The sequence below is a fragment of the Xenopus laevis genome, chromosome 8S, assembly GCF_017654675.1.
Source record: "Xenopus laevis strain J_2021 chromosome 8S, Xenopus_laevis_v10.1, whole genome shotgun sequence".
In the NCBI taxonomy this organism is placed as follows: Eukaryota; Metazoa; Chordata; class Amphibia; order Anura; family Pipidae; genus Xenopus; species Xenopus laevis.
The window spans coordinates 7,487,200-7,509,460 of NC_054386.1; the positions used below are offsets into that span (position 1 = coordinate 7,487,200).

The 22,261-nt window shown below is 41.9% G+C and overlaps 1 protein-coding gene and 1 pseudogene across 2 annotated transcripts; one reads left to right on the forward strand and one right to left on the reverse strand.

Annotated features, from left to right (window-relative positions):
• Nucleotides 1-97: 97 nt before the first annotated feature.
• LOC108700472 lies at nucleotides 98-1,258 on the reverse strand (annotated as a pseudogene).
• Nucleotides 1,259-4,699: 3,441 nt separating this feature from the next.
• jkamp.S (JNK1/MAPK8 associated membrane protein S homeolog) lies at nucleotides 4,700-21,950 on the forward strand. 2 transcript variants are annotated; one of them, NM_001094100.1, is given in 7 exon segments: nucleotides 4,700-4,730; nucleotides 7,356-7,447; nucleotides 10,597-10,751; nucleotides 12,005-12,211; nucleotides 14,748-14,929; nucleotides 18,265-18,341; nucleotides 20,892-21,950. In NM_001094100.1, coding segments are annotated over 7 exon segments (936 nt in total). In that variant the 5' UTR covers nucleotides 4,700-4,726; the 3' UTR covers nucleotides 21,111-21,950.
• The last annotated feature ends 311 nt before the right edge of the window (nucleotides 21,951-22,261 follow it).

A 22,261-nucleotide genomic window follows, 5' to 3' on the forward strand; every position in this document is an offset into this window, starting at 1 on the left:
CGGCCCGCCCCTTTTGACATCACAGCCTGCCCCTTTGTGTCCCCACCCCCCCAGCAGCCGGGATACATTTTAAAAAAGATGGCAACCCTAATAGCACCTTATAGCAGCCCCTCTGACATTTGCCAGAACTCACAGATTGCCAGTCCGGGCCTGCCTGTAGCCCTCCTCACGGCTGCGCCCTAAAAGCCTGGAGATATTGGCATTACGAATGGCGTAAATGAGTGGATTGATGGCCCCATTAGCCCAGGCCATCCAGAGAGCCACAGTGTCCATTAAAGGGGTGAAGGGGGAGTCCCCAGCCGCAGACGCCAGTCCCATGATGCAGTAGGGGCCCGGCAGCAGATAATAAACACAATCATGATCAGCACAGTGGTCACCGTCCTCATCTCGATGTAGAAGCGAAGCAGGTGCGCGTACGTGGTGACTGGTCGGACGCAGATTTCAGATAATGTCACGGCCTTGCAGATATTGTAGTGGCAGAAACACGAGGGCAAAGGGCAGGAGGTAACAGAACAATGAGGGAGATGGAGTAAGTGGCCCCCAGCCTGGAGCCAGTCGAGTGGAACACATAGAGGCAGAGATAGTGGCCCTTTCTGTGCAGCAGCCACTGATCCCGGCCCAGCACAGACCAGGGCACAGAGAAGCCCAGGGAGAGGAGCCAGGTGCCCACGAGCAGTTGCAGGGCCCAAGATCGGCCGATTTTGCTTTGGGGCTGTCGCACAATGGCCTTATAACGATCCATGGAGTCTGGAGATGAGGGTCAGGGTGAGGCGCGACACAATCCCAAAGCAGCAATTGAGGAAACCGCAGGCCAAGCAAAGGCGCTCCCCGGAGGATCAGGCCCCGCCCCTGAGGAGCAGCAGGAAAGAGAGGGGCGGAGAGAGGAGTGCGGACACAGACAGGGAGAGGGTGAAGGAGTTGGTGACTGGGCGCAACTGGCGGTGTTTAGCGATCAGAACAATAACGGCGCAGTTGCCCAGACACGAGACAAGGAAGATGGAGGAGCAGCCGGGCCTGACACGTTACTGACACCCCGAGTAACAATTGGCTCCCCTCGGGCTCCTCCGCCTCCTGCCCCGGGGCCGCCCAGAGCCGACACGTCGGTGAGAAGCGCGAGTTGTAACAGGGGAGGCTCCGTGTGTCTCGGGCAGCCCGGGGGGAGACATCGCTCAGCCGCGGTCACTTGTCCCGGAGCAGCCGGAGAGTCAGGCCCGGGGGATGCGGCGCGGGAGGAAGGGGGCGTGGCACGTGACGTCATGCGGGTTGCCCGGGGAACGGAGACAGTTTCTCTTCCTTTACTCACAGGGAGGGGCTAGTGGCGACTCGCTGAGATTGAGATCGGTCCGCTGCAAACGATAAAAATCGGTCTGTGTGATGCAGTCGGACGATAAAAGTTTGGTACTTTTTCTCCTGGAGAGAAGGACTAAAACAAAATCGTCCGACCGATCTGTACGTGTGTGGGGGTCATCGCTCCCCGATGCGGCCCATAGAAACAAGAGCAGCGCCTGAGTATGAACATGAGAGAAGCCTGTGATATAAGGGTCAGGCCACACTGGGCGTTTTGGGGAGATTTGGTCGCCTGGCGACTAATCGCCTCATTTTTGCGGCGACCAATCTCCCCAAACACCTTCCCTCACTCTGCGCCGGCTAAAATGCAACTTCGGGCGACTTCTGCGTTTTTTTCATGGAGAGGAGCAGCATGAGGAGATCGGTCGCCACAAAAACGAGGCGATTAGTCGCCAGGCGACCAAATCTCCCCAAAACGCCCAGTGTGGCCTGACCTTACATGTCCCTCTCCTCAGTCTCAGTGGTACATTCCTAGTGACTCTCTCACATTCATTCTAAGGGTAAGGCCAGACGAGGAGATTCGAGGAGATTTTGTCGCCTGGCGATTTATCGCCACGTCTTTTGAGCGACTATCTCCCCGAACTGCCTCAGCGTTTTTCGCCATAGGCTACAGCGCAAAATCACCTGCGCTAATGCACACGCGGCGATGCGTTTTCAATAGTTGCCCAAAGTTGCCTCAGTGAGGCAATTTCGGGCGACTGTTGAAAACGCACCGCCGCGTGTGCATTAGCGCAGGTGATTTTGCGCTGTAGCCTATGGCGAAAAACGCTGAGGCAGTTCGGGGAGATAGTCGCGCAAAAGACGTGGCGATAAATCGCCAGGCGACAAAATCTCCCCGAATCTCCTCGTCTGGCCTTACCCTAATGTCACTTTGTTAGGAGACCACAGGGGCCCAGTCATCCTCCAACTGCCACACAAACAAACTGTCACTTATTTCTCTGAGCTGAGACGCCCCACATATCCAGGGCCGGATTTACATAGCTGGCGCCCCTAGTCCTGCTGCCCTTCATCTCCCCCCTCACCCCCGGCCCCTCCGCTTCTTTTGTGCACACCAGCAAATTCTCAGCATCGGGTCCGGAGTTCTGGGGATCGGCGAACAGGAAATGTTAAAAACTATTGTATCTCCTGTGAATCCCCAGTTCTTCCAGACTTGAGTTTTATTATCATGCTCTGAACCTGCTAAAATCCAAAAATACTCCAGCCAAAACCATTCGAAATCACGTAGAAGTTGATGGCAGATGGTCCCTTTAACAATTAGAACATGTTTTTTTACCTTCAGTATTCTCCATAGTTTCAGGCTGTTTGTGAATTAACGAAGAACTCCACTAGCGATTTTACCTGCGATACCTTTCCATTTTGACGTGATGACACTAATCGCAGGCGTGACTGGATGCGCCGAATGTATTGTAAGTAATACAAATGGCGCACGTAGAAGCTGATTGCATCTGACACAACACGACTGTCGGATGAAGACTCAACATGCATGTCAGATGCGAATGTTGCGTCTTCATTGGGGGTTGGGTTATTTTTTAGTTAAGCGTTCAATTCTCATTTAATTGACTTTTGGCAGAGAGCCCAGAACAGCCACCAGGTGCAACTAAGATACTTTGTAACAATTTTGAGATAAGCAAATAAGTAATTGTAACAATTTAGATAAGGAGGTCCCTTGGGAAAGGTTAGACTCACAGCTTAAATGGGCAATTCACCTTCATAAGCAAAACTGTAATAACTAGGGATGCACCAAATCCACTTTTTTGGATTTCACAGAACCCCCAAATCCTTTGCGAAAGATTCAGCCGAATACAAATTAGGGATGGGAAGGGGAAAACATTTCTTACTTCCTTGTTTTGTGACAAAAAAATCACGCAATTTCCCTCCCGTTCTAACTTGCATATGCAAATTAGGATTCAGATTCGGTTCAGCGGGGCAGGATTTGGCCGAATCCTGCCGAAAAAGGCAGAATCCTGGATCCAGTGCATCCCTAGTATTAATTGGGGGGAAAAAAACACAGAAATATGTTCAAACTTTCATAACCTGGCAAATTTTTGAAAATGAAAACGGTCATTAGGGGGTGTGGCCACAAAAATGGGCGTGGTCAAAAATTCCTGCGTTACTCGCAGCAAATGTTTTTCTCCCTCTTTTCATTTACAAAATGTTGGGAGGTATGCTAAAATATAGACAATATAACATAAGATAAGAAATTTAGATGAGACCCACAACTAGGGTTGCCACCTGGCTGGTATTTTACTGGCCTGGTCGATAAAAATGATGGCTGATTCCAATGTTATTAATAGGGAATAAAGATAAATATGTAGGAAGGTCAGTGATCTCAATGTTATTAATAGGGAATAAAGATAAATATACAGGAAGGTCAGTGATCCCAATGTTATTAATAGGGAATAAAGATAAATATATAGGAAGGTCAGTGATCTCAATGTTATTAATAGGGAATAAAGATAAATATACAGGAAGGCCAGTGATCCCAATGTTATTAATAGGGAATAAAGATAAATATATAGGAAGGTCAGTGATCCCAATGTTATTAATAGGGAATAAAGATAAATATGTAGGAAGGTCAGTGATCTCAATGTTATTAATAGGGAATAAAGATAAATATACAGGAAGGCCAGTGATCCCAATGTTATTAATAGGGAATAAAGATAAATATATAGGAAGGTCAGTGATCTCAATGTTATTAATAGGGAATAAAGATAAATATACAGGAAGGCCAGTGATCCCAATGTTATTAATAGGGAATAAAGATAAATATATAGGAAGGTCAGTGATCCCAATGTTATTAATAGGGAATAAAGATAAATATATAGGAAGGTCAGTGATCCCAATGTTATTAATAGGGAATAAAGATAAATATATAGGAAGGCAACTCTATCCACAGGGTAGGACCAGCTGCAGGACTCTATCACTGACTATAGGTGGTGCTGCTGAGGGACACAGAGTTAAACTACAATTCCCAGAACACCGCGCCTAATGTCACTGCTTTGTGCATTGTGGGGGTTGTAGTCCAATAACGCTTTGGAAGCCGCCTCAGTGTGACGCTCCCGTAGCTGCAGCGGCAGCCATATTTACTTCGGCACTCGCCAACCTGACGCGGAGCTACAATTAAAAAAAAATAACTATCAAGCAACTTTCGCTAAACGCTAATAGTGACTGGAGCCTGATGTGTTTGTGCATATATGATTTTGTGTTCAATTATTATAAATTCGGAAACAGAAGCAGAGTATGCCCACATCAAATATGTCACCTAGAGGTCAGCTGATAAAGCTCAGAACATGACGTAACTCTAGGAACGCCCCCGAGGCGGAAGTTTCGCTGTGTCAACTGCAGGTTTCTAGGAAAGGGAACGTCGGCTGATTTGGCGATGGGTGAGTGGCTCGTTATTATGTGGAGACTTATCACTAATGTATCACAACTCTCTTATGAATAATATAAAGCTAAACGTGAACGTTGCTGGTTTCCATGGATCCCCGCGTATTTGTCTTCTATGATCACGGCGGCTGCCGTAAATGAAGGGGAATGTTGTGACAAGGTGCTGGCCGCGCTTTACTTCATACAATGCCCGGCGTATCAGTGTAATCTTGTATCGTTTATATTAGACGCCTTTGCAGAAGCTGTAGTGTATTGATGTGCCAGGGAACTACATCTCCCAGCATGCATTGCGCCGCAGTCTGAGACTAGAACTCTATTCGGGTCTGCAGGACAGATTCCATTGAGTAAAGCGGTGATTCACCTTTAAAGGGAGACTGTCATGGGAAAACATGTTTTTTTCAAAACACATCAGTTAATAGTGCTGCTCCAGAAGAATTCTGCACTGAAATCCATTTCTCAAAAGAGCAAACAGATTTTTTTATATTCAATTTTGAAATCTGACATGGGGCTAGACATATTGTCAATTTCCCAGCTGCCCCCAGTCATGTGACTTGTGCTCTGATAAACTTCAATCACTCTTTACTGCTGTACTGCAAGTTGGAGTGATATCACCCCTCCCTTTTCCCCCCCAGCAGCCAAACAAAAGAACAATGGGAAGGTAACCAGATAGCAGCTCCCTAACACAAGATAACAGCTGCCTGGTAGATCTAAGAACAACACTCAATAGTAAAAACCCATGTCTCACTGAGACACATTCAGTTACATTGAGAAGGAAAAACAGCAGCCTGCCAGAAAGCATTTCTCTCCTAAAGTGCAGACACAAGTCACATGACCAGGGGCAGCTGGGAAACTGACAAAATGTCTAGCCCCATGTCAGATTTCAAAATTAAATATAAAAAAATCTGTTTGCTCTTTCGAGAAATGGATTTCAGTGCAGAATTCTGCTGGAGCAGCACTATTATTGCGTTTTGAAAAAAACATGTTTTCCGATGACAGGATCCCTTTAAGGTAACATTTGGTATCTTATTGAATGGCTAATTCTAAGCAACTTTTTGAATTGGTCTTCATTATTTTATTTTTTTTTATATAGTTTATTCATTATTTGCCTTCTTTTTGTGACTCTCCAGCTTTCAAATGGGGGTCGCTGACCCCATCCAAAAACAAATGCTCTCTAAGGCTACAAATGTATTGTTATTGCTGATTTTTATTCCTCATCTTTCTATTCAGGCCTCTCCTATTCATATTCCAGTCTCTTATTCAAATCAATGCATGGTTGCTAGGGGAATTTGGACACTGGCAACCAGACTGCTGAAACTGCAAATTGGAGAGCTGCTGAATAAAAAGCTAAATAACTCAAAAACCACAGGTTGACTTCTCCTTTAAGGCGGCAGGATTTTAGGGGGTGGCATGCTGCCCGACAACACCCATATTGGTTCAGAAACACCGGGAATGTGCGGGAGATACGACAGTTTTTTAAATTTCCACTGCGCCAATCCCCATTGCTCCAATCCTGATGATAAAAATCTGAGCAAAGAAAAGGGAGGGGACGGGGGAGACGAACGACAGAGGGCCTAGGGGCGCCCGCTATTTAAATCCGGCCCTGGGGAGGGGAGTGACATCTAGGAATTACTCAATATAAAGTGAAAGTAAAAGGTTTCTTCACCTTTGAGATAAAGTTTAGTATGATGTAGAGAGGGATATTCTGAGACAATTTGCAATTTGTTTTCATTATTTATTATTTAAGGTTTTTGCGTTATTCAGCTTTTTATTCAGCAGCTCTCCAGTTGCATTTCAAACAATCTGGTAACTATGGTCCAAATGACCCTAGCAACCATGCAATGAGTTTAATAAGAGACTGCAATATGAATAGGAGAGGCCTGATTAGAAAGATGAGTAATAAAAATCAGCAATAACAATACAATTGTAGCCTTACAGAGCATTTGCTTTTTAGAAGGGGTCAGCGACTCCCATTTGAAGTCAAAAGAAGAGTTAAAAGAAAAAGGCAAATAACTATAAAACTATAAAAAAATAAATAATGAAAACCACTTGAAAAGAATTATCCATTCTATAACTTCTATAACATACTAAAAGTTTCCTTAAAGGCGCACCACCCCTTTAATAATAATTAAACACATGTTGCTGCATAAATCCATTTATTATTGCATATGAATGTTTTGCATGAAGTATATCGTTTATACAATTGCACAAGCATTTTCCCACATCTGATTGTACATCGGATTGTGTGATTGGGAATCCATCTAAGAGGGATCCCTCCCCATGTGTACTACTTTATGTTTTTAATTGGTTTTAATTATAAACAGAGGCATGGTTGTGAATACATATTGCCTTTTCACTTAATTAATTCATATCACTTATGGGCCCACAGTCAGGGGTTAAGTCCCTATTTTAGGTGAAGATATAATAGTTATTATTGCCATCAAAGTAGAAGCACAAAACTAGAGGTGTCACTATCACTTTAAGTCACACTGTAATTTAATCAGAATTCCATTCCCATCCAAGCTTAGACGTAAAACAGGATTATGGAAATGATTTAACTACATGTTAATAATAATAATAATAATAATAATAATAATTATAACTATTGCCATTTTCTATTCCAGCTGTGGACATGCATAAAACTTGCTATGGGGAATACTGTGGAAAACCTGTGCTGGCGCTGAATGGGACAACAGAAATATATGGAGATTGTGGCGTGAGTTGTACAAAACATATAAAGTTATTTGTGTCTTCCCTTCTGCCAGTCTCACAATTTAGAACCACTGCTCTAATGCCCATGGAGAGAATGACAATTCAAATAGCATCATGTATTTATAAAGCAGTAACAAATTACAATATAAAATTTCATTCCTGAATAGGGATGCACCGAATCCAGGATTCGGTTCGGGATTCGGCCAGGATTCGGCCTTTTTCAGCAGGCCGAATCCGAATCCTAATTTGCATATGCAAATTAGGGGCGGGGAGGGAAATCGCGTGACTTTTTGTCACAAAACAAGGAAGTAAAAAATATTTTCCCCTTTCAACCCCTAATTTGCATATGCAAATTAGGGGTCGGATTCGGTTCGGTATTCGGCCGAATCTTTCACGAAGGATTCGGGGGTTCGGCCGAATCTAAAATAGTGGATTCGGTGCATCCCTATTCCTGAACCAGCAAGTGTATTTAGTTGTAATATTGGTGTGTAGGTGCATCTCAGGTCATTTTGCCTGGTCATGTGATTTCAGAAAGAGCCAGCACTTTAGGATGGAACTGCTTTCTGGCAGGCTGTTGTTTCTCCTAATCAATGTAACTGAATGTGTCTCAGTGGGACCTGGATTTTACTATTGAGTGTTGTTCTTAGATCTACCAGGCAGCTGTTATCTTGTGTTAGGGAGCTGTTATCTGGTTACCTTCCCATTGTTCTGTTGTTTGGCTGCTGGGGGGGGAGGGAGGGGGTGATATCACTCCAACTTGCAGTAAAGAGTGACTGAAGTTTATCAGAGTACAAGTCACATGACCAGGGGCAGCTGGGAAACTGACAATATGTCTAGCCCCAAGTTAGATTTCAAAATTGAATATAAAAAAATCTGTTTGCTCTTTTAAGAAAAGGATTTCAGTGCAGAATTCTGCTGGAGCAGCACCATTAACAAAAGTAATATCAATATGAAAAGCTATTACAGTGGACTATAAAAGATTTTATTTGAAACATTTTGTGTAGCATTTGGTGCTCCTCTGTTCCTTTCAGCTGCCAGAAAATGCAGGGAGTTTTTAGTTGGAGAGTGGCTCATTGGGAATCTATGGCTTGGTGTGATGTGCAGATTACTAACTGCAGGTACAGGTATGGGACCTGTTATCCAGAATGCTTGGGACCTGGGGTTTTCCAGATAACGGATCTTTCTATAATTTCATACCTTAAGTCTACTAGATGCATTGGTCAAAAAACACGGAGCAATCAGAGGGAGCAGAAAAATTGATAAAATATCACCTTTAATAGTTCATCTTTAAACAAATCCAAATCATCCCAACTAGAGTCCTGCGCGGGTCCATTTTTAGGAACCCATACCTGACCTGTACCCGCAACCTGCAATCCGCATTCTTACTCCCGTTGGGAACCGATATCCGACCCGCAAGTACCTTATCCGCAACCCGGACCCGCAACCTGCTGACAATCAAGAATCAGGAAGTGCTGTCGTAAACCGGAAGTGACATCATCGGAAGTAGGTGTGATCAGAAAAAAAGGTGTAAAAATCGCTATTAAGAAGACCCGTGGCCCGACCAGCAGAATCGCCCACACATGTCTATACCTGCACCCGGAACTTCTACCCGCAGGGTACCACAGGTTTTTGCAGGTACCCGCGGGTACCTGACCCACTGCAGGACTCTAATCCCAACACTTAAGTCTACTAGAAAATCATATAAACATTAAATAAAGCCAATAGGCTGGTTTTGCTTCCAATAAGGATTAATTATATCTTAGTTGGGATTAAGAACAAGCTACTGTTTTATTATTACAGAGAAAAATTTGGATTATGTGAATAAAATAGAGTCTATGGGAGACACCCTTTCCATAATTCCTTGCTTTCTGGATTATTATTATTATTAACATGTATTTATATAGCGCCAACATATTGCGTAGCACTGTAAAGTAAATATGATTATACAACTAAATCACATGAATTATATACATAGAACATATGGAGTTACATACATCACAATCAATACAGGTACAAAAAGGTGAGGAAGGCCCTATGCATAGGCATACAGTCTAAAGGGAAGGGAGTAATACACAAGGTGTGGGAGTGGACAAGATCGAATTAAGTGGGTGAGAAATGTAGTATTGTATGTGGTGTTGCGTCTGGTAGTTAAGCAGAGTGAGGGTAGGCTTCTCGAAAGAAGTGCGTTTTCAGAGATTTCTTGAAAGCAGAAAGATTGGGAGAAAGTCGGACAGACCGTGGGAGAGAGTTCCAGAGGAGGGGTGCAGCCCTTCCAAAGTCTTGAATGCGAGCATGTGAGGAGGTAATGAGAGAAGAGTTGAGTAGCAGGTCAGTAGAGGAGCGTAGTAAGCGAGTGGGTGAGTATATAGAGATGAGTTCAGAGATGTAGGATGAGCAGAGTTATGAAGTGCTGTAAGTCAGTGTCATTAATTTGAATTTGATTCTGAAAGGTAACGGAAGCCAGTGCAGGGATTGACAGAATGGCGAAGCAGAGGAGGAGCAGTTGCTGAGGTGTATGAGCCTCGCAGCAGTGTTCATTATGGACTGGAGAGGTGACAGTCTCTGGAGGGGGAGGCCAATTAAAAGAGAGTTACAGTAGTCTAGACGCGATATGACGAGAGACTGGGTATACGAATAAAGGATCCCATACCTGTAATATAATGAGCAAAGCTAGTCCTGTTTAACTGATACAATGTAGACAATAAGATTCCTAAGTTGCATTTCTAATATTTTTGTTCACTTTTTCATACACAGATAAAGATTTTGAAACCAATTTCCTACCTACATAGTCTAAAGGCCCCTATACATGGGCTGAATAAAAGCTACAGACAGACCGAGTCGGCAGCTTATTGGCCCGTGTGGGGCCATCCGATGGGCTTCCCCGATCGATATCTGCCGAAAGTCGGGCAGATCTTGATCGGGCAGGTTAAAAATCCCCTTGGATAGCGGCCAAAATCTGTGCGTTTATGCGGCCTCGCAATCCAACTGCCCATATCAGATCCATTATGATCCGATTGTTGGGCCCTAGGGCCCATGATCAGATCAGTCCGATATCGCCCACTTCAATGTGGGCATATTGGGGAGAGATCCGCTCGTTTGGCGACATCGCTACGTTTAAGACTCAGAGTTGCTCCTTTGTTCTTCTTTTTACAGGTCTGCCCAAGAGGCCAAACCATTGATCACAGTAAAATCTGCAGAGAGTGTTCAGAATCTCCCCAGTTGTACGACTGGTTATACCTGGGCTTTATGGCCATGCTGCCTTTGATATTACATTGGTTTTTCATCGAGTGGTATTCAGGGAAAAAAAGGTATGTGATATTTACAATACAGCATCAACATCTTTACTCAAATCAGGAAAAAAAATGACCATGGAGTGCATATTTATAGAAAATGGTTCATCACAATTGCTTGAAAGGGGTGGTTAAAAAAAAGTTAAAGGACCAGTAACATCAAAAAATGAAATTGTTTTAAAGTAATAAAAATATAATACAGTGTTGCCCTGCACTAGTAAAACTGCTGTGTTTGCTTCAGAAACACTTCTATAGTTCATATAAATAAGCTGCTGTGTAGCCATGGGGGCAGCTATTCAAAGGAGAAAAAGCTCAAGATACACAGCAGATAAGCTCTGTAGAACATAATGTTATCTGTTATCCATTACTTATCCTGTGCCATATAGCCGTTTTTCAATTTCCGCCATTGCTACTCAGCAGCTTGTTTATATGAACTATAGTAGTGTTTCTGAAGCAACCACATCAGTTTTACCAGTGCAAAACTACATTGTATTTCCATTACTTTAAAACACTTTCAGTTTTTGGTGTTACTGTTCCTTTAACTTTTAGTATGTTATAGAACGGTTCATTGTAAACTTTTCAATTGGCTTCCGTTTTGTCTTTCTTATAGTTTTTGAATTATTTGCCCTTTTCTTCTCTTTCCAGCTTTCAAATGGGGGTCACTGACCCCATCTAAAAACAAATGCTCTGTGACTATAAGGAGGGCCACATGGGACATTCAGTGAATTTGCAATTGATCCTCAGCATTCAGCTCAGATTCAAAAGCAACAGTTATGACCCATGTGCCCCTCCTCAAGTCTGCTTTTCAGCCTTTCTTGGTTTCCACTGATTGGTTACCAGGCTGTAACCAATCCGTGGAAACCAAGAAAGGCTGAAAAGCAGGAAGTAGTGTTCTGGCTATTATGTTAGACATCCAGTCACTCCAGCCTTTATACATTTCATTTTTGGCTGACTAACTATATTAGATACATTTTTTATTTTGCACAGACTATCTATTTACCCAGTTTTTATTTTTATACTGAACAATTCCTTCAGAGCTGTAAAAAGTATTTTCTGTACTGAATTTTAATCTATTGCTGAAAATGAAACCTAGTGCAAAAGTGCTGTTGCCAATAGCAACCAATCAGCAAATCATTTTAAATTGTCTACACCGAGTTGAATATTAAAAGCAAAAGGCAGAGTGGTTGCTACGGGCATGTGCATTTGTGCATATTTGAATAGTTTAAGGATCGCTATTGCTAATAAAAATTAAAATGTTTCTTTTTGTTCAGTTCTAGTGCACTTTTTCAACATATCACAGCTTTATTTGAATGCACAGTCGCTGCCCTGACGACGTTACTTGTGAATGAACCCATAGGATACCTGCAACTTAATTCCTGCCGAGTAAAGAAGCTGTCGGACTGGTATACGATGCTTTATAACCCAAGCCCTGATTATGTGAAAACACTGCACTGTACCCACGAAGCTGTGTATCCTCTGTAAGTCACATACCTTGCAATGGAACAATAATATATAATCACATTTGTGCTGTAGCTTTCTGGCTGGGGTTTTATGTCAGCCACACTAAAATCATTTTCTAGAGCCAGATGATTAAACCAATTACCATTTTGTTCATTCTCTTTGTAGTTCCTTAAAGGTGAACTATCGCTAAAATGAAAATTTAATATAACATACCTCCCAACTGTCCCTTTTTCGGAGGGACAGTCCCTCTTTTGACAGCTCAACCCGCAGTCCCTCATTTGTACTGGAAAGTCCCTCTTTTCTCTGCACTGAACAGCCAGAAAAAGAAACAAAGTTTCTCACTTAATTGGCTTTTAGCAGAGAGCCCAGAACAGCTAACAGGTGCAAATAAGATACTTTGTAACAATTTTGAGACACAAAAACACAGTTTAGATAAGGAGAAATATTTTCAAACTTTCATAACCTGCCAAATTTTGTAAAACGAACATGGTAATTAGGGGGTGTGGCCACAGAAAGGGGTTTGGTCAAAAAAATTGCTGCGCTACGTGCGGAAAAAAAAATTTTGTCCCTCTTTTTACTTCCAAAATGTTGGGAGGTATGATATAAGCTTCATCATACTGACATAAGAAGCTTTCTAAATACAATCATTTAAATATTCTGTACTGTTTCTGAAATAATCTGAAAATAAACTCAAATAACTGATTCCAGTACAAACAAAATCTAACAAAATAACTGCCTTTTGCACAAATTCTGTATGTAGAGAGACATGATGTCTCGTGATTTTAAAGAACTAAAGCCTAAAAATGAATATGGTTATTAATGTCATGTTTTATATAGTGAAGTTATTGCACGAGGCTTAAGTTTGAGCTTGTCAATAGCAGCAATGATCCAGGACTTCAAACTTGTCACAGGGGGTCACCATCTTGGAAAGTGTCTGTGACACTCACATGCTCAGTGGGCTCTGATTGGCTGTTGAGAAGCTAAGCTTAGGGCTCGTCACTAATTATCCAGCAGAAAATGAGCTTCCCTGGCTGTAATATAAGCTGATGCTAGAGTGAGCTCTAATACATCTTCTAGGCAAAAGGAGCTCCCCTATAAGATATATTGGATCTAACTGTCAATGATTATCTGACACCCAACTGCTGCATGAAGACAGAATGAGGAGAAACAGATGCTGAGAGAGGAAAAGTGAAGATAAACTTGATTATTTCAGAAATAATTCAGCATATTTAATTGATTGTATTTAGAAAGTTTCTTATGATAAAGCTTATATTAAATTTTCATTTTCGCTGTAGTTCCCCTTTAAAGTGATACTGACTGCCTCATGAAAACTGACAGCACTGTGCCATTATTACTACCACAGTAGGGTCATTTAATTATTTTTTCTGACGAAAACTGGACCCCAAGCCTCCCTCAGCCTGGCAGTAGCAGCAGTCGTGACAGGGAGCAATGCTGCTTTCTTGTTCTCATTTGTAGCTAATTTAGCAACCAGCCAGCAGTAAGAAAGTCGGAATACATTTACGGTAGAACTCCACAAGCGTTTTTCGTCAGATCGACGCCTGCCAACAAAACGCATACAACAAGTCGGATGGAGTCGCAAAGCGTGAACATATAATTGGACTGAATGAAAAGTCGGAGGGAACAACTACACGGTCCAACTGTCAGATGAAGATGCTGCTTCCACATCCGACAGTCGTGTCGCGTCAGATGTAATGTAGGTGTTTCCTCCTTCTTTTCATTCAGTCCAATTATATCTTCACGAGGGATGTACCAAATCAACTATTTTGGATTCGAGCGAACCCCAGAATCCTTCGCGAACGATTCGGCCGCATACCAAACCCAATCCGAATCCTTATGTGCATATGCAAATTAGCGGGGGAAGGGGAAAACATTTTTTACTTCCTTGTTTTGTGACAAAAAGTCATCCAATTTCCCTCCCAGCCCCTAATTTGCATATACCAATTAGGGTTCGGCCGAATCCAAATCCTGCTGAAAAAGACTGAATCCCAAACCGAATCCTGGATTCAGTGCATCCCTAATCTTCACGCGTGCGACTCCATCCGACTTGTCACGTGCGTTTTGTCGGCGGCCATGAACCCGATGAAAAACACTCGTGGCACTCTACCCTTATAGTAGTGGGATTAAATAGACAATTAACAATAAAAATAAATAAGAACAATAATGAAATGTAAGCCTCACAGTCGGGGCTCATTTATCAACACTGGGCAAATTTGCCCATGGGCAGTTACCTACAGCAACCAATCAGTGATTAGCTTTTTAAAGCCAGCTGCAAGCAGTACAATGAATGCAGCAATTTGATTGGTTACCATGGCTTACTGTAGATAAATGACCCCCAGTGATTTTTGTTGCTGGGGGTCGGTGAATTAAATGTTAAAACTCAATGTACATATGATTGGCAGTCAAAGGGTTACAGGGCTGTCTTGAATTAATTGAAATTAGAATGGTGATTATTGTAACATTCAAATATATCAACATCATTATGAACTTTAGTGTTGCTGGAATCTCACTGCTTGTATTTCTACTTTTCGACAGGTACACAATTGTGTTTATTTACTATTCCTTTTCCTTGGTGTTAATGATGATACTCCGACCTCTCTTGATAAAGAAAATCGCTTGTGGATTGGGCAAGTCAGACCGGTTTAAAAGCATTTATGCCGCCCTTTACTTTTTTCCAATTCTAACCGTTATCCAGGCAGTAGGAGGAGGGCTACTTTGTAAGTGTCTGTACATGTTACTGTCAGAATGTATAAATTCCAGTAGAACAATTGTAATACATTCTGATCAGCATTTGTAATCTAAATAGAACCGATATAGATCTACTTATAATACACAAAAGCCATGAATATCTTGTAAATTATATCCTTATAAACGGTGAGTTCTGATGTCATCAGTTATAAACGGTGAGTTCTGATGTCATTTCTGTCACATGACTCACTGAAACTTATGTATTATAATAAATAAAGTACCCCCAGGATACCTCGGAGTTCCATGACCTGTATAAAAACATTCTGCCTTTTGCCTTGTATTTTTATATGGTCATGAAACTCCTCGGTAACTTATAATATCCTTATATTTTACAAGAGGGGGTACTTTATTCACTATATAATTAGGGATGCACCGAATCCAGGATTCAGCCAGGATTCTGCCTTTTTCAGCAGGATTCGGCGGAATCCTAATTAGCATACGCAAATTAGGAAAGGGAAATCGCATGACTTACTGTCACAAAACAAGAAAGTAAAAAATGTTTCCCCTTCCCACCCCTAATTTGCATATGCAAATAAGGATTTGGATTCGTTTTGGTATTCTGCAAATCTGTCGTGTACGATTTGAGTGTTCAGCCGAATCCAAAATAGTGGATTCGGTGCATCTCTACATATAATACACAGAATCCATGAATATCTTGTAAATTATATCCTTATAAATGGTGACTAGTGATGTCATCAGTTATAAACGGTGAGTAGTGATGTCATTTTTGTCACATGACTCACTAAAACTTGTGTATTAGCATAATTAGCATATGCAAATTAGGGGCGAGGAGGGATATTGCGTGGATTATTGTCACAAAACAAGGAAGTAAAAAATATTTTTCCATTGTTTTGTGACAAAAAGTCACGCGATTTCCCTCCCCGTCCCTAATTTGCATATGCAAATTCGGATTTGGTTCGGCTGGGCAGAAGAATTCAGCCGAATCCTGCTTCAAAAGGCCCGAATACTGGCCGAACCGCGAACCAAATCCTGGATTCGGTGCATCCCTCTAAAACACCATGAATATCTTGTAAATTATATCCTTATAAATGGTGAGTTCTGATGTCATTTTTGTCACATGACTCACTGAATCTTGTGTATTATAATAAATAAATTGCCCCTTGTTGGAAAATATGAGGATATTAGAAGTTACCTCGGAGTTCCATGAGCTGTACTTTTATCTGGTTATGAAAGGCCTCGGTGACTTATAATATCCTTATATTTTACAACAGGGGGTATTTTATTCACTATATAAAGGAGAAGGAAAGGAATAATCATTGGGCGATGCCAAAATGTTAAAACATCCCTCAGTGATTATAATGGTTCACCCCGTACCCTGGGCCAGCGCTCCCGTTAACAGAGAACTGCTCCGAATTAGGGTTAGTTTTGTAGAATTTCATTTACTGTGATCTTCTTCCTCTTCTTTGTTCTTTTCTCTGTTCCCGGGCACATGACATGGCAGTGAAAAAGGTTGATTTTCTAAATTCAGCTTTCACTCTACTGCACATGCGCCTGCTTAGAACAAAATCAAAAACACAAAACTAGTAGCTGAAGAAGATGGTGAGAAGGAGCTTCAAAAGAAATACCCTGGGCTGGGGCAGTTTGTAGCAACAGAAGCACCAACCTCATAAAGATGCACAAGAGGTGGCAAGTGATAAATGCTTTGTTATTCTTCACCACTTTAGGGTCAGGGCACACAGGCAGATTCGGGGAGATTAGTCACCCCGGCAACAAATCTCCTCTTCTTCGGGCGACTAATCTCCCCCATCTGACTCCTGCCGGATAAAATATAAATCTCCGGCCAGATGGCACTCAGAGCGCTTCGTTTTTCGAAGTCGCGTGAAGTTCGGGAGACTTCTGAAAACGAATCGCTCCGAGTGCCATCCCGCCATCGATTTAAATTTTATCCGGCAGGAGGCAGTTGGGGGAGATTAGTCGCCCAAAGAAGAGGAGATTTGTTGCCGGGGCGACTAATCTCCCCGAATCTGCCTGTGTGCCCTGACCCTTAGTGTAATGGTTGCTTTATCTCGTGCAACCTGCCTGCATGAACTGTATAAAGGGCAAACAAGAGTAACCGAAGACCCCAAGGTTTTTTTATTACATGATCAGGAATTATAATGTACCCATGAATCTGTGAGCATTCCACATTTGTTATAGGGAACATATACCAGTCAGTATAACAATGTAACATTCCTCCTCGTACTCTTCTCAACACCTTTGCAATTTGCATTATTTTTTAATTCATGATGAGACATTTTTACACTGCTTGTAATAGAAGCGCCCCCTGCTGTTCAGTCTGGTTAGAGGTCCGACAAAATAGCAAAATCTTAGGGTTCAAGCACACGGGCAGATTCGTGGAGATTTAGTCGCCTGGCGACTAATTGCCTCTTCTGCGGGGCGACAATCTCCCCGAACTGCCTGCTATGAGAAAACGCCAGCGCCAATGCACTCACGGTGCTTAGATTTACGAAGTTGCCTCACAAGGAAACTTCGGGCGACTTCGGAAATCGAAGCGCCACAAGTTGTTCACCTTCCAAACACCTTTTTCAGTTCAGTTGTTTTCAGATTGTTCCCCAGAAATAAAGACTTTTTTAAATTAATTTTTAATTATTTATTTTTTACTGTTTTTCCAAAATCTAAGTGTAAAGTTGAATGTTGGTGTCTCTGGTGTTTGAGTCTGGCAGCTCAGTAATTCAGGTGCAGACTCTGAACTGTTACAATTTTACAACATTTAGTTGATCCATTTCTCAGCAGCATCTCTGGAGTATCAGTAACTATTGTATCAAGTCTAACAGCTGCCTGTAATGAAACCCAGAGATTCTGCTCAGCAGGGACAAAGATAAGAAATGTATCAACTAAATGTATCCATTTAGAACAGTTTACAGGGTCGGCGACCCCCCCTCCCAGAGCTGCTTCAGAAAAATGACACTTTACACTTCAATATTAGAAAAACGGTGGCACATAGAAAATAGAAAGTAATTGGAAAAAGTCGTTATTTCTGGTGATCTGTCTGAAAACAACTAGTTGTTTGAAAGTGAACCTCCCCTTTAAATTATTCCTGAAGAAGGGTCTCCTTATGCTTCTCTGCTCAGGTCTATCTGTCAGTGTGGATATTTGCTGTTCTGTCTGTCTAGAACAAATTCATATAATGAGAAGTCTAAAAAATGGCAGTTGAGAAATGCTCAAAACAACAAGTTGTACAGGTGGAAATAAAGTGGAGCAAATATCTCTTTTATCCCATTTAGGACAACGTTTCATTATTACTAATTATAAATGCTAATTAATCTTCCTTTTTGTTTTCCAGATTATGCTTTTCCTTACATCATTCTTGTGTTGTCTTTAATAACACTGGCGGTCTATATGTCTGCTTCAGAAATAGAGGTATGACGATCATTGACAATATTTGGCTGTGTATGGGGCAGATTTATCAAGGGTCGAATTTGAAAAACATCGAAATTTGAATTCAAAAAGATCAACCAAAATTAAGTTTTTTTTTTCGAATTCGAATCGTAGAAATCGAAGTAATAGCGCATTCGAATCATACGATTCACAGTTTTTCCCAAAAAAAGTCCACCGATTTAATCCAAATAGGTTCAAGGAGGTCCCCCATAGGCTAAAACAGCAATTCGGCAGGTTATAGATGGCGTATGGACAAAGTCGAATTTTTAAAGAGACAGTACATGATGAATTTCTAAATTTGAATTTTCGATTTTTTTTCGAATCAAATTTGGATTATACCCTTGTCTAAGTACACAAAAATTAGCTCGAAATTAGAATTTTTAAAATTAAATTTTCACTTTGACCTTTGATAAAACGGCCCCTACGAGTTTTGTGATATAGTAGTTTGCTATTTATAAGAACCAAAGATTTGTATGGGACAAGCCACATTTATAAATAAATTGAATATCTCATGCTATAAAACATCACATCTGAACTTCAGAGGCATTTGTTACTTACAGGATATATTAACCCACTTACCTCCTGTGAGTGAAGACCACTAAGGGGGTTAGTTATCAAAGTCCGAATTTATCTCAATATTTTCTGCTACAAACTCCGATCAAATCCGCTCGGGTTTTTTAAGTTTATTTATTATTATTTTATATTATTTATAATTTGTTTTGTGGGGGAAAAAAATCAGATTTTCACTATTTTTTCGGACTTTTTTATCTGATTTTTTCGATTTCTCACCTGAAAACTCAGATTTCTTATGCTTTTTGCCTGATAACTCAGAAAACTTCGGGGTATTGCATGAAACCCAGCGCACATCATTGGGACTTCTCCCATTGACTTATATACAACCTCGACAGGATTTTCAGATTCGGGCTTTTCCATCCTCGGGGTTTAATAAATTCTGAAAAATTCTCATTTTTTTTTAAAAGTCTGATTTTGTAAAAACAAAACCACGGATTTTCTGTGATTTTTGCATTCGGAGTTTAGTAAATAACCCCCTAAGTGTATCCTGGATTTGTCTGGTATTGTAGCTGTATAAACTTCACTGTGCATCACCTTATGTCACAGTGATTATAAAAGCAACGACTACAAATTTATGGCAGAAATAAGTTTTTTTTTTTTTTAAAAAATGTAAAATTGATTATTACAAAACATATGGATGTAACTGTTAAGACTACGGGACAGATTCCCAAAAGGGTGACGTGACTAACGATAGCGAAAATTCGTCAGCGCAACGTCATTTCAGAACTTTGCCGAACAGGCGCAGGCCTCACATCGCCAGCAAAGGAGATAGACGCTAGCGTTGCTTCGAACTCTAACGTCAGGTGAATTTTCTCTCTGGCGAACGAACGTAACTCCGCAAATTCACTAAAATGAGGATTTTACTGAACGTTACTTCTTTCGCCAGACTTGACTTCACCACCCCAGACCAGGAGAAGTGCATTGGAGTGTATAGATCTTCCTCAATTTTTAGTGCAAAAGTCCCCAAAAACACTGGCATCTTTTCCTTTTTTCAAAGTGATAGCGTACATTTTTTATGGGGTACCCGGCTTCCCCCCTACATTTTCTAACATATGGAACATAAACTATACAGTGGGCTCGTGTAGGGCAATATAACAACTCTATTGTCTTTATTAAAGGAGAAGGAAACCTAGTCGGCGCAAAAACCCTCCCCCCCTCCCCGGAGTTGCTCCCCCTCCCTCCTCCCCCCTGGCCTACTCGTCCCGCTGGGCAAATGCCCCTAACTTGTTACTTACCCTTCTGCGCAGGTCCAGTCCAGGGAGTTCACAGACGACATCTTCTTCCAAGTGATCTTCTTCCTGCTTTGACCGGCGCATGCGCAGTAGGAGCATTTCGCCGGTACGGATCTACTGCGCATGCGCCAAAAGTCACCGGAAAACTTTGTGACTTTTGGCGCACGCGCAGTAGATCCGTACCGGCGAAATGCTCCTACTGCGCATGCGCCAAAACGCCGGTCAAAGCAGGAAGAAGATCGCGTGGAAGAACATGGTGCCTGTGAACTCCCTGGACTGGACCTGCGCAGAAGGGTAAGTAACAAGTTAGGGGCATTTGCCCAGCGGGATGGGTAGGCCAGGCGGGAGGAGGGCAACACACAGTAGGGGGGAGGGTTTTTGCGCCGACTGGGTTTCCTTCTCCTTTAAGGTTCCCTGGACTTGTGTAATGTAATGTATTTGCTGCAACACATATACGTCCATTCAACTTTATATTTCCTGTCGTATGCAAATTAGGCAACACTAGTGCAACTTCACTGATTGCCGAAATAACGCTAGCAAAAATTCGCAGCATTCGGTGCCTTCACACTTTAGTGAATTGGCGTTTTCCTAGCGAATTTATGCCTGGCGAAGTGTTGCTATGGCTGCGAAGCCATCGCTGGTGAATATCCGCCGGTTAGGGAATTTGCCCCGTACATGTTCTTACCCAAGTTGTAGATGTTAATGTTTCCGTCTCTTTTCTTTTAAGTCCTTCAAGGATCTCCTGGTGAGGAAAAAACGGCTTGTCGTCCTTTTCAGCCACTGGGTTATTCATGCCTATGGAATCATCTCCATTTCAAGAGTGGATCAGTTTGAAAAAGATCTGCCCCTTCTCGCTTTAGTCCCAGGACCTACGCTCTTCTACCTGCTGACTGCCAAATTCACCGACCCATCGCGGATCCGATTGGAGGAGGGCAGTGGGCATTAACTGCAAATTATCCCAGGAAAATGTTTCCAAAGCAGCCGCCGCCGGCGATGTAGTAAATGTGGTTCTGGCTTTATTTGTTCATTATGACATAACAAGAGACTCGTCTTTATCTTTGTTCTTCTGCATTATTACCGTATATACTCGAGTATAAGCCATCTCGAGTATAAGCCGAGGTACCTAATTTTACCTCCAAAAACTGGGAAAGCTTATTGACTCGAGTATAAGCCTAGGGTGAGAAATGCAGCAGCTTCTGGTAAGTTACAATCAAAAAATGGAGGGTTTCTGCTCCCATTGGAGGTGCCGGCGTCTTGTTTTGGATGCTGGCGATCATTCTTGGACACAGGCTACTATTCTTGGACGCCAGCAACTATTCTAAGGCACCGGCGACTATTCTTGGATGCCGGCGACTATTCTTAGACGCCGGCGACCGTTTTTGCGCTTGACCCGAGTATAAGTCGAGGTAGAGTTTTTCAGCATATTTTGGGGGCTGAAAAACTCGGCTTATACTCGAGTATATACGGTATATGGAGGGCGACATTGTGGAACATTTTGCCTTCAGGCGGCTGATTGTCTGTTGGAAACATTAGCCTTAATGGTTTTAGCACATGACTTTATTTACTACATCCTTTTGTCTGTGAGCAAATGTGTGTGCAATGGACTTTATCTGTACATAATAACTGTTTTGGTTGTGGATGATGGATAAGCAACGCATCCCAAAGCAATAGCATTAATATATTTATTTTTTAAAACGTTGTTTTGTGAATACAAAGAAATGAGGGAAAGGAACTGTTTTCTTGTAATGTTGTGTTGTGTCATCAAAGAATAAAATGATTTAAAAGATCTGTTGTCCTGTTCCAAGTCAGTGAGCCATGTCCGATTTAAAATCTATTTTAATTATATAGATTGCTTCATTTTGACCGTACTTTTTTTTAGGTACCTTCGAGTGCCGTACCTAAAAAATGGGGAGAACTACGGCTGAATATAAAAGAAATTAAAGGAAAACGATACCCCCAAAATGAAGGAACAGTTGATATTAAATTAAGTGGCATTTTAAAGAATCTTTATAACATATTAAAAATTAGTACATACTGACCCCATATGACCCTCTGGTACTTAAATCATAGGTGTTTGTGCCAGTAACTCATTAATCC